The sequence below is a fragment of the Nothoprocta perdicaria genome, unplaced genomic scaffold (genome assembly GCF_003342845.1).
Source record: "Nothoprocta perdicaria isolate Ctin4 unplaced genomic scaffold, notPer1 scaffold_517, whole genome shotgun sequence".
NCBI classification, from domain to species: domain Eukaryota; kingdom Metazoa; phylum Chordata; class Aves; order Tinamiformes; family Tinamidae; genus Nothoprocta; species Nothoprocta perdicaria.
Genome location: NW_020455774.1, coordinates 17,488 through 29,962, shown reverse-complemented (window position 1 = coordinate 29,962; position 12,475 = coordinate 17,488). Strand labels below are relative to the sequence as shown.

General features: G+C 59.4%; 1 protein-coding gene across 1 annotated transcript in view; it reads left to right on the top strand.

Moving 5' to 3' along the window:
- ARHGAP39 (Rho GTPase activating protein 39) overlaps window positions 1–11,210 on the top strand; it is a 103,058-nt gene extending 91,848 nt beyond the window's left edge. Inside the window, exons 7-14 of the mRNA XM_026048160.1 lie at window positions 1–343; window positions 5,457–6,018; window positions 7,507–7,599; window positions 9,009–9,082; window positions 9,244–9,443; window positions 9,523–9,614; window positions 10,064–10,233; window positions 10,318–11,210. The exon at window positions 1–343 is cut by the window's left edge and continues 107 nt beyond it. Of these exons, the coding sequence (XP_025903945.1) occupies window positions 1–343; window positions 5,457–6,018; window positions 7,507–7,599; window positions 9,009–9,082; window positions 9,244–9,443; window positions 9,523–9,614; window positions 10,064–10,233; window positions 10,318–10,512 (1,729 nt within the window). The 3' untranslated portion in view covers window positions 10,513–11,210. The remainder of the gene's footprint in view (window positions 344–5,456; window positions 6,019–7,506; window positions 7,600–9,008; window positions 9,083–9,243; window positions 9,444–9,522; window positions 9,615–10,063; window positions 10,234–10,317) is intronic.
- Window positions 11,211–12,475: the final 1,265 nt, after the last annotated feature.

Below are 12,475 nucleotides of genomic sequence, written 5' to 3'. Positions count from 1 at the left end.
GGCGGAGGCGGCGGAGGCGGCGCGCGGCTTCACCGAGCCCTTCCTGGCGCAGGCCCGGCTGGCGTGGGAGGCGCAGCAGGCGCACTACCACATGAAGCAGCGCAGCAGCTGGGACTCGCAGAAGGACGGCTCGGGCTACGAGAGCGACGGCGCGCTGCCTTTGCCCATGCCGGGCCCCGTGGTGCGCGCGTTCAGCGAGGACGAGGCGCTGGCGCAGCAGGACGGCAAGCACTGGAAGAGGAGCACCTTCGAGAAGCTCGGCTTCCCCCAGATCCTCCTGGAGAAGAGCGTCTCCGTGCAGACCAACCTGGCCTCCCCCGAGCCCTACCTGCACCCGTCCCAGGTAACGCCGCTCCCGCGCCGCCTCCTGCTTCCCAGGAGTTTAGCGTTTCTTTCCCATCGGAATTTAGTGTTTCTTTCCCCCTTGGTAGGAACGAGGGATCCCATGAGGCTGCTCAGCCCAGGTTGAGCATCCTTGGCAGCAGGAGCAGGGAGGAAGCAGAGAATCCCAGAACGGTTTAGGTTGGAAGGGACCTCTAGAGATCATCTAGCCCAACCTTCCTCCTCCAGCAGGGACGCCCAGAGCACGGGGCACAGGGTGGCATCCAGGCGGGTTTGGAAGATCTCCAGAGAAGGAGACTCCACAGACTCCCTGGGCAGCCTGTGCCAGGACTCTGGCACCCTCACAGGAAGGAAGTTCTTCCTCACATGGAGATGGAACTGCCTGGATTGCAACTTGTACCCATTACCTCTTGTCCTGTCACTGGCCATCAATGAGAAGAGCTTGGCCCCTTCCTCCCTACATTCCCCCTTCATGAACTTATCCATGTTAATCACGTCCCCTCTCAGCCTTCTCCAGGCTAAACAGGCCCAACTCGCTCAGTCTCTCCTCACATGAGAGATGTTCCAGTCCCTTCATCATCTTGGTTGCCCTCTGCTGGACCTTCTCGAGAAGCTCCACGTCCCTCTTAAACATCCCGGAGCGATGCAAGGGTGGGCAGAGCAGGTGGCTACTGAGAAGCATCGGAGACCTCCATTGGAATCCCCACTCCAGCTGGCGTTTGTCACCAGCTGCTGTGGGACTGGTCTTCTGAACGGGGCCTTGGCCACCTCTTCTCAGCCCAGGAGAGGTCTACCCACTCCTGCCTGGCAGAAGTGGCAGCCTTAGTGTCCACGTGTAACTGGAAGGGGACAGGCAGAACCTGCCCCCTCTTGGTGCTCCACAAGGTCCTGGTGGGACCTTCTAGGTGGCAACTTCCCACCTAGAGGTGGCAGCAGGAAGGATGGAGCCTCCTATGGCACATGGATGAGGTTGCCCTCCATGAAGGACCATCCTCAGGAGCAGCACCTGGAGGTCATCCCAGCCTGAGGGTGGCTCCTCCATCCCTGCCAAAGCTTCCCGCCTGATCCCACAGAAACCTCTCAACTTTCTTCCATCTCCTCCCATGTTTTTGGCCCAATCTGGACGGAGACAGCGGGCATTTACACTGTGACGGTGCCTTGCCTCTGTCCTCTGAATATCACTATTAGCTTCCCATTGGAAGGGGCAGCTTTTCCTTGCAGGGACACGCTGATGGGGACACACAGTGGGTCTGGCTGCTAAGAGCACCCCATGGCCACGATCCCACCCAATAAAAGTGTCCCAAAGTGGGAGGTTTGATGGGAAGGATGTTCCCAGAGCCGCCTTGCATTCCCAATGGGAAGAAAGGCTACGGTTGCATCTCTTTCCCATGCAAGGAGGGACTGGATGGGCTTTTCCAGGGGCTCCACTCATCCCACGTGGCAGCTGGGAAGCGGAGCCTCTTCTCCTTGGTCCTCCATAACGCACCTAGCAAGGAAGATCACCATTAAAAAACCTGGCAGCCCTGGGGCTAGAATGAAGGTGCCCTAAATTGGGAATAAATCCTGTCCCCTTGCAGAGCATCCCTACCAGGGCCAACCATCTCGTAGCTGGAGATAGACAGGACATTAGGAATAAATGTCCTCCTTCTGGTTCCTCAGCCCACTTGATTTTTCGGAGTGCCCCTCCACCAGAAATGAGGATTTCTCCCCCAATTTCTCCACAGCCTTAGTGGTTTGAGGTACTGCCCAGCTCAAAACCCGCTGCTGGACCTTCCAGTTTTCCAGTTGGTTTCCAGTTGGGTTCCAGCTGGTTTCCAGATGGGTTCCAGTTGGTTTCCTGTTGAGTTCCAGTTGGGTTCCAGTTGGGTTCCAGTTGGTTTCCAGTTGATATCTGATGGTTGCGAAGACCGAGGACGTGACACCATGGACAGCCCCGACTCAGGTGCCCCACGGCTGTGGATAAATGCCCTTCCACTTCTTTGCCAAGCAGAGATTTTGGATGATTCTAGCCCAAAAGCAAACCTCCAAATCCTTCACTGAGCTGCCGAGTGAGCGGGATCCCAAGCCATGGCCAGGTGAGGTCAGGAGGGTGACATCCCGTGTCCTCCTGCTCAGGACCAGCCCAGGTGCCACCTACATTTACAGCCCCTCGAGGTGGCCCTGGTTCTCCTCGGAGCACCCACAGACCTACCTGATCTTGGCAGAAGAAATTATCTGGAAGACGTTTTTCTCCCTGCAGAGAAACGGAGATTGGGTGAAGCTGGAAGGACAGCGGGTCCAAAGGCAGCCCAAGAAGCACCTTTCCCCACTGAGCACCCTGTGTTCAAGGCATCCTCCTCATCCTCCTCCATCATATCTGCAATCAAACACTGATGTCAGGAGCATCGGTGCTGCACGGAGCTGGGGCACATCCCTCTTCCCGACCAGCAGCCATCGCTTCACTCTTCATCCTCCCTGAATTTCCCCTCTTATTTTACACTTCTCCAAAGACCAGAGTGACTCGGGAGCCCCACCATGAGTCAAAGTGTATTTATTTGCACCATCTGTTTGATTACGGTCTTGCCCAGGACCTGGCCAAGCTCGGAGCTGCTGCAGATTCAGCGGCCAGAGATTTGTGCGTGTTTGCAAGTGGCTTCATCTCCTCTTTTTCCTTTTTTTTTCTTGCTATTTATCACGGGAAAAACTCGTTGCACGGTTTAATTTGCTTCCTCCCCTGCCTCAATTCCTCCCCTTCCTCCCCGTCCTGGTTTGTGGATTTGGGGGGATGCGCTTGAGCAATTTCCCCGTTTCCAACCCAAAAGGAGTGTCCTGCTCCGGGCTTAACGCTCGTTTGCTCCTCCCTGTGCTTTAGCCCCGGGCTCTCACGCTGCCCGAGTTCATTTCGGTCTCTGTTAATTAGGGCTGAAGCTAATTGCAGATCGGCGTGGGCAGCCAAGGACCAGCGAGGTTTTGTATTTAGATCCCTGGAAAAGTTCCTCCTCCTCAACGGGTGAGCAAGGGACGGAGGCAGCTCCCTGTCCCACCATCGTTGCTGCCTTCCCCATGGATGCATCCAGTTGCTCCAGCATCCCAGAGGTTGGAAGGAATCTCCGGAAATCTCCTCTTAAAGCGAGGCCTTAGCTTGGGTTGCTCAGGGCCAGGACCGGTTGAGTTTGATCCCCAAGGATGGAGATCCTCCAGTCTCTCTGGCCTCTCTTCCAGGACTTGACCACTCTCAGGGCCAGGATTGGTTGAGTTTGATCCCCAAGGATGGAGATCCTCCAATCCCACTGGTCCATTTTCCAGGACTTGACCACTCTCAGGGACAGGATCGGTTGGGTTTGATCCCCACAATTGAGTTTGATCCCCAAGGATGGAGATGCTCCAATCTCCCTGGCCCCTCTTCCAGGACTTGACCACTCTCAGGGCCAGGTTCGGTTGAGTTTCATCCCCAAGAATGGAGGTCCTGCAGCCTCCCTGGCCCCTCTTCCAGAACTTGACCGCTCTCGGGGCAAAACACCCCTTCCTGGCATCTAGGGGGAGTTTTTCATGACGAGATTTGTCCCCGATGCCTCTTGTCCTGTCCCTGTGCACCATCAAGAAGGGCCTGGCGCTCCAAGAAGAGTCTCCTCTGCACCCTTTGGTCAGTTGGAGTGTGCGACAGGATCCCCCTTGGCTTCTCCTGGTTGAACCAGCTCAGCTTCTCATGCTCCAGCCCCCAGGATCTCGTCCCCATCACCCCAGAGCCACCAGCTGGGGCTGGCAGTGGTGGCAGTCCTGGTTGGGTAAAACCCAGACAAATAACTTGGTCACAATGGGGACATTGGAGCAGGCTGCATCTGGGTGCATCTGGGTTGCCCCAACTCTTTGCCCCTCCATCATGCTTCTGCTTCCCTTGTCCTGTCCCCTCAGCTGCCCCAGGCCTGATGAGGTGGGATACGGGTACGCTCTCCATCCTTGAAGCTTCCTGCCATGCCCAGCACGTTCTTCATACCCCACGATCTAACCATAGATCTCCTCTTGACATGTCTGTGTCCTCTCTCCATGGGCACCTTGGAGGTGACCATGGTCACCTCTTGGTCACCTCACTCCATGATGGGCATCAGCTTTCTGAGGATCTCTCCGCCTCAGTTGGTCGTCTTCAGCAATACCTTTGCACCCCAGTCCTTAACATCTCAAATGCAATGATGTGGTCCTAGGTTTTCTATTTTTTTTTTGATTTTGGCAAGTTATTGGAAAAAAAAAAAAAAGAGAGAAAAGACTGATTTGTTTCTCCATACCCACTGATGGTGGGTTGCTGTGGAGGTTTGCAGGGTATCCTCCAGCTGTAGCCCACAGAGTTGGTGCTGGTTGACCTACCTTGGCCAACTGACCTAAAATCTTGTTTATAGACCGTATTTAGGCCATCCTAAAGATGCACCAGAAGATGGAGCAGAGCCAGCACCTCCTGGCTCGGCACAGGTCCATCCTGTTGTGTTGTGCAGGAGGGACTAAACCTGGGCACGTCACGTCCCTCTGCACAGAGCTGTGAAGAAGCAAGTGTTTGCGCTCACGTTTTGCCAGGTGAACAAGCACTTCCTGGTGGACATGGTCGTCCTGGGCATGGTAACCACCTTCCAAAGGGGACAGAGGGTTGTCCCAGTCATTGGTACTCAGTCCAAGTTGTGCAGCCCACAGACCTCTTCCTCCTGGGCACGCAGGCTCTGGAAGACCATGCTGAGAGGTGGCTTCTTGGAGAAGGGGCTGCCTAGGGGGTCTCGTGCAGGTAAGTGTCTCCTGGAGCACCTGAGGTCCATAACCCACCACAGTCACCAACGGTGCCCTGCAATCTGGGGAGCCAAGGGTGTCTTCATGCAACTTGCCCTTGATTGGTGCCCACACAAGCTTGTAAAGCATGAACAAGAAGGTTGGGTGCAAGTAGAGTCTCCCATGTTGAGTTTGGGGTGGTTTCCCGTGTTGCCCTCCCTCCTGGTGCTAACCACTGATGTGGTTTATGGAGCAGCACCGTGGAGAGGACGCAGCTCGCGCTGCGAGCGTTGAGCTTCGCACATGGTGGTTCGACCACCAGTTGTGACCACGGCGCGCAATGCTTGTGCCCTCGGTGACGCTTGACCTGTCTGGCTGTTGTTTCCCAGTCGGAGGACCTCGGTGCCTGTGCCCAGTTCGAGAGCAGCAGACAGAACCGCAACATGATGCCTAGCGCCAGCTGTGTCTTCCCCACCTTCAACCTGCGCAAGCCCTCTTCGGAGACGGACATTGAGAACTGGGCTTCCAAGCACTTCAACAAGCACACCCAAGGGCTCTTCCGGCGGAAGGTGTCCATCGCCAACATGCTGGCCTGGAGCAGCGAGTCCATCAAGAAGCCCATGATCATGACCAACGACCGCAACGTCAAGAAGGAGGCGTGCGAGATCTTTAAACTCATTCAGATGTACATGGGGGACCGGCGGGCCAAGACGGACCAACTCAACGTGGCCTTGGAGATCGCCACCAAAGGCTGGAGCATGCAGGGCCTGCGAGACGAGCTCTACATCCAGCTGTGCCGACAGACCACCGAGAACTTCCGTTACGAGAGCCTGGCCCGGGGCTGGGAGCTCATGGCCATTTGCCTGGCCTTTTTCCCACCCACTCCCAAATTCCATTCCTACCTAGAAGGATACATTTACAGGCACATGGACCCAGTGAATGACACTAAAGGTAAGAGAGAAACCACCGCCCATGGCTTTCCCCCTTGCTGGTGGTGCAACCCTTGGTTTGTTTTCCCCCCTTGCCCTTCTACCTTCGTGTTCCTGGTGTCCTCGCTGGGACACGGGCAGTGTGAGTTAGTGAATGTGCTCCTGGCTTTGGCACTGGCCTTTCCGCTCCGGCACACGGAAACCCAGCATGATGCCCAACGCAAAAGCTCCTTGTTCTAGACGCTGGTGGCACCAGTTCTACATGCTGGGGGCATCACGTTTTTGTTGCAGGTTGGTCGAGGGTGGTGTCTCGCTGAGCTGATTTTGAGTTTCTTCCCCCCAAAAAAGACCCATTAGAGGCGATTGGGGCAGAGTCTCAGCAAGCGAGGCAGAAGATGAAATCAGGCAGGGAGAAAGGCTCCTTCTGCCCCAAATCTTGCTCCTGGAGTCTTCCATGGGGTGATGGTTTCACATTTAGGGTTGGCCCCGCCACAGCCTGGTGGCCCCTGGGCAAGGACATTGCCAGACCCACAGGTCCCATGAGCTGGTGGCATCTGTGGGGCTCATCTGCAGTAGTAGTGGCGGTAGTGTGGGCATCTTCCATACCTATCTCCCCATGGGCGGTGGGCGACCTAGAGGAGGATGAGGCTGCTGGGTCTTGAGGGGTTTGTAGGTACAAGTGACCCTGTCCAGACAACATTCGGTGGCGTCTCCGTCCTTGGGGACACTCCATCTGGACCCGCTCCTGGGCATCTCGCTCCAGGTGACCCTGCTGGAGCAGAGGGTTGGCCTGGACCTTCTCCAGAGGTGCCACCCGACCTCAGCGGTGCTGAGGAGCACCCTGAGAGACAGAGCCCGAGTGATCCCAGGGCACATCCAGCTTCAGCTCCCTAGGGATAGGCAGGGATGTCCGGAGTCACCCAGATCGGGTGGCCTTGGCCGTGCTGAGGACCAGCCTCCAAGGGCTCTATATCCATACGGGAGCCTTCAGCCGTGGATAGAGGCTTTGGCCATGGACACCCATGGGCGCTCACGGAGCCCGCCGCGGGCAGCAGACCCCCTCTTCCCGGGCGCCCGCCCTGACGCCCGCGTGCTCCTCGGGGACAAAGCCCTGCCCTTGTGCGGGCGGCGCCGCCGGCGCCGGCCCCGCGCACAGAGGGACGTTTGTTCCCGGCGCCCGGAGCCGCGGGGTAGGTACCGGCGCCGGGACGGCGGGGGGGAACAGCGCTTTAGCCCCCCCCAACATCCCGGGATGAGGGTGGGCGACACGGGATAGGGGGAGAATCCAATGGAGATGCAGGAGCCCCGGACAGGCTTTGCCCCCCGGAGCCTTTCCAAGCCGGAGCCGCTTGCGAATCCCGCCGGAAAACGAGGCCGCCGGGGGCGTTTTGCCAAGCGGAGGGCGCCGAACCCGCCGCCCTCCACCCCGGCCTCCGTTTTCATCCCCCCCTTTCCAGCCCATTCCTCTTTTGTTCCATGGTGTTGTCTCCCCCGCCTTTCTGTTTCCCAGTGACACAGCACATTAAAGAGCTGCTGGAAAGGAGCAGTAAGAAGAAGTCCAAATTGCGCAAGAAACCCAAGCCCTATATCGAAGAGCACGATGGTAGGGGCCGTGCCAACCGCTCGCTTGGTGCCTCCTTCTCTCTTAGCCCTAGTCGCAAACCTGCTTCTTCTTCTTCTTCTTCATCTTCATCTTCTTCTTATCTTCTTCTTCTCTTCTTCTTCTTCTTCTTATCTTCTTCTTCTTCTCTTCTTCTTCTTCTCCTTCTCCTTCTCCTTCTCCTTCTTCTTCTCCTTCTCCTTCTCCTTCTCCTTCTCCTTCTCCTCTCCTTCTCCTTCTCCTTCTCCTTCTTCCTCTTCCTCTTCCTCTTCTTCTTCTTCTTCTCCTTCTTCTTCTCCTTCTTCTCCTTCTCCTTCTCCTTCTTCTCCTTCTCCTTCTCCTTCTCCTTCTCCTTCTCCTTCTTCTTCCTCTTCTTCTTCCTCTTCTTCTCGGGCCTCCCGTCCCTCCGCAGCTCCACTTCAGCTCTCTTGGCTCCCCGAACGCTTCAAGGGGGCTTCGCTTGGCCGGGCTTTTCTTGGGGGGTGGTCTTTGTTTCGCACCCGCTTGAGCAAGACGCATTTGCTGGGCTAATTAGCGAGCGGGGCGGGGGAACGGCAGGAGTTTAATTAACTGGAGCCACTTAGAGGAGCAGCAGCTGCTTAGTTGGGTTTTTTCCTCCTCGCCGTGTGGATTAACCTGGGTTCAGGTGTCCCCAACGTGGGCACTGGGTCCCCCTTCGCCCTGGCATTTGCCACCCCAGGGGCTTTTGGTTGCCCCAACGCTGGCAATGCCCGGAGCAGAATGTGTCTGCGGGGAGACACCTGGGAATGATGTTGGGAAGAGCGGAGCGTGAAGCCCCCGAGGGCAGAAGGTCTCAGGTGGAACCTCTTGAGCATCCTGGCTTTGACCCGAGCAGCGCCGGGGCCGCCAACCGCGCTCTTCCTCCCCGGCGCGCTCTTCCTCGCGGCCGCCATCGGAGCATCCCGATAAACCCATGGCCAAGGCGACAGCGTTGGGGCTGCAGGGGACAGCGAGGGGACCCGGGTGTCCCCACGCGCGCCTTTGATCCAAGCCACCATTGAAGCACTTCTTGGGCGCGACACCACTCCGTCTCCTCGCCAGGAGCCCGCTGCCCCATCCCACATGCGAGCACAGAGCAGAACAGGAAGAACGGGACAAAATCCCACCTTGCCCACATGGGATTTGGCCCGGAGCGAGGAGAGGAGGACACCCCAGTGCATCACTTCACTGCTCCACCATCCAGATGTTCCCAGGCACTCCAGCTGCCGTGGAGCTCCACGGAGCTGCTTCTCCCGACGGAGCCAGTGCCGGGAACCGCCTTCCAGCACCGTCACGGCGCTCCAGGGATGAGGAAGCCTGAAGAGGAGGAAGAGGAGGCAGCGGGGTGGGGGGCTCCGCCGCCCCGTCCCCCTGCCCGCCGCTCACGGCCCGCTCTCTCTTCTCTCCCGCAGGGGTGGCCATAAGCACCTACGCCAAGTACTGCTACAACAAGCTGCAGAAGGCGGCCTTGACGGGAGCCAAGAAGGTAGCGTTGGGTGCCCGGCCCCATTCCCGCTTGCTTTTCCTGCCGTTCCCGGCATCCCGGCGGGATGCTGCCGCCTTCTCCAAGGCGGAAAGCCCTGCGCGTTGCCGGGGCCTCGCGGCGGGTGCGCGTCGCGCGTCCGTGACGGCCGCCGTGTCCCGCAGGGCCTCAAGAAGCCCAACATCGAGGAGATCCGGCACGCCAAGAACGCCGTGTTCAACCCCTCCATGTTCGGCAGCTCGCTGCAGGACATCATCGCCATGCAGAAGGAGCGCTACCCGGACCGGCAGCTGCCCTGGGTGCAGACCCGCCTGTCCGAGGAGGTGCTGGCGCTCAACGGCGACCAGACCGAGGGCATCTTCAGGTAGGGACGCGCGGCCGCGACATGGTCCTCCTCGGGCGCCCAAGTTGGGCTCCTCTCTGATGCCTCCTCCACCGCGCAGGGTCCCTGGGGACATCGACGAAGTCAACGCCCTCAAGCTGCAGGTGGATCAGTGGAAGATCCCCACGGGCTTGGAGGACCCTCACGTTCCTGGTGAGCAGCCGGCGCGGGATGGGGGGTCCGTCCACCGTGGGGCAGGATGGAGGAAGGAGGCAGGGAGCAGCATGGAGCTTGGTCACCACCGGTGGCCCTGGGTTGTCCCAAGGGGTTGGCTCTATCTCTGGTAGCCCTCCATGGAGGTCTCTTCCATGGGCATGACCCATGGACCTTCTGGCGTCCTCCCATGGACTTTTTGGTGTCCCCGCCTATCATTGGTGTCCCCACCAGTTATGGGGGACACGATTGGCACCATACCATTATACCCTACCATACCATACCATGATATCATGGCACCATACCATTGGTGCCCCCACGTCCTGCAGGCGCCCGGGTCACCTCCCCACCACGCCAAGCACCACGTGCAGGTTTCTCCTGCAGCCCCGGGGCCTCGCAGGAGGCGCCGGCCATGGGCGGTCGCTCACGGCCTCGCTCTGCCTCCGCAGCCTCCCTGCTGAAGCTGTGGTACCGCGAGCTGGAGGAGCCGCTCATCCCGCACGACTTCTACGAGCAGTGCATCACCCACTACGAGAACCCCGAGGCGGCCATCGCCGTGGTCCACTCGCTGCCCCGGATCAACAAAATGGTGCTGTGCTACCTCATCCGCTTCCTCCAGGTGAGGCCAGGGGCCTTCGGGAGGCCCACGGGGAGGCCCGCGCAAGGGGCCGGGCGTCACCGCCGCGCTCCTCTCCGTCCCCAGGTGTTCGTGCAGCCGGCCAACGTGGCCGTCACCAAGATGGACGTCAACAACCTGGCCATGGTGATGGCCCCCAACTGCCTGCGCTGCCAGTCGGACGACCCGCGCATCATCTTCGAGAACACCCGCAAGGAGATGTCCTTCATCCGGGTGCTCATCCAGCACCTCGACACCAGCTTCATGGAGGGCATCCTATAGCAGCGCCCGGGGCCCACGACGCACCCGCCTCCGCCGCCCTCCTGCCCTCCCACCCGACCCAGACGCGGATCTGGACACGGAGCCCACACCAGGACGGTCTGGGCCGCCCGACCCAAGCGCTGCATCCGATGGGGCCGGGAGCTCCTGGTGGCCTGGACCAGCCAAGTCTCCCGCTCTGCAGTTGGGGGCTCTCCAAGCAAGTGCAGGGAGCATCCGTCCGGACCACGGCTGTGGAGAAGAGCCTGGAGCGTGGGGTAGGAGCCCCTCTGGCACCACGCGTGGAGGTGACGCTGCCCGTCACCAGCTGGGCCGCGCTGGACCCGTCTCATTGGCGCCGTCTGCTCCTGCTGGGCCCGTCGTGGCACCTGTCGTCTCCATCGGGAACTGCCAGAGCCGTCACGGGAGCCGTCATCTCCACCTGGCCCTGCTGGACCTGTCTCAGCCCAGGCCCCATGATCTCCACCTGGCCTGATAGACCCATCTCCGTGCCCACTCTCTCTGCCTGATCCCGATGGATCCATCGTTGTGTCCGTCAAGACTACCCGGCCTGGTAGACCCATCTTGGAGCCTGTCACCTCTCTTGGCCATGCTAGATCTGTCTGGGCAGTCATTATCTCCACCTGGCCCTGCTGGACCCGTCTTGGTGTCCATCATCTCCATTGGCCTTGCAGGAGAGATCCAGGCAGCCGTCATCTCCCTCTGGCCCTCATGGACGGATCCTGGCACCCAACATCTCACCCTGGTCCCACTGGATCCACCTTGGTGCCCGTCATCACCACTTGGCCCTCATAGATGGATCTTGGCACCCACCACCTCTTCCTGGTGCCGCTGGACCCATCTTGGTGCCCATCATCTCTGTTGGCCTTCATGGACGGATCCAGGCACCCATCATCTCCACCTGGCCCTCATGGATGGCTCTTGGCACCCACCTTGGTGCCCGTCATCACCACCTGGACCTCATGGATGGATCCTGGCACCCAACATCTCTTCCTGGTCCTGCTAGATCCATCTTGATGCCCATCATCACCACTTGGCCCTCATGGACGGATCCTGGCACCCAACATCTCTTCCTGGTCCTGCTAGATCCATCTTGGTGCCCATCAACTCCGTCGGCCTTGCAGGATGGATCCAGGCACCCATCATCACCACCTGGACCTCATGGACGGATCCTGGACCCAACGTCTCTTCCTGGTCCCACTGGATCCACCTTGGCGCCCATCACCACCACCTGGCCCTCATGGACGGATCCTGGCACCCAACATCTCTTCCTGGTTCTGCTGGACCCACCTTGGCACCCGTCATCACCACCTGGACCTCATGGATGGCTCTTGGCACCCACCTTGGCACCCATCATCACCACTTGGCCCTCATGGACGGATCCTGGCACCCAACATCTCTTCCTGGTTCTGCTGGACCCACCTTGGCACCCATCATCACCACTTGGCCCTCATGGATGGCTCTTGGCACCCACCTTGGCGCCCGTCATCACCACCTGGACCTCATGGATGGCTCTTGGCACCCATCTTGGTGCCCATCACCACCACCTGGACCTCATGGATGGCTCTTGGCACCCAACATCTCCACCTGGTCCTGCTGGATCCATCTTGGTGCCCATCATCACCACCTGGCCCTCATGGACGGATCTTGGCGCCCAACATCTCCACCTGCTCCCACCGGCCCCACCTCGGCGCCCGTCACCTCCCCCTTGGCACCCACCACCTCCACGCGGCCCCACCTGGGCGCCCGTCACCTCCGGGGACCCCGAAGGAGCCACTTCCCACCCGGCCGAGCTCCGGGGGGCACCACCGCGAGCAAGTGCCTTGGGCTCCGTCCCCCCGGAGCGGCCCGGCACGGAACCTATAGGGAGAGCTATAGGGAGAGGCATAGGGAGAGCTGTAGGGAGGGCTATAGGGAGAGCCATAGGGAGAGCTGTAGGGAGGGCTATAGGGAGAGCCATAGGGAG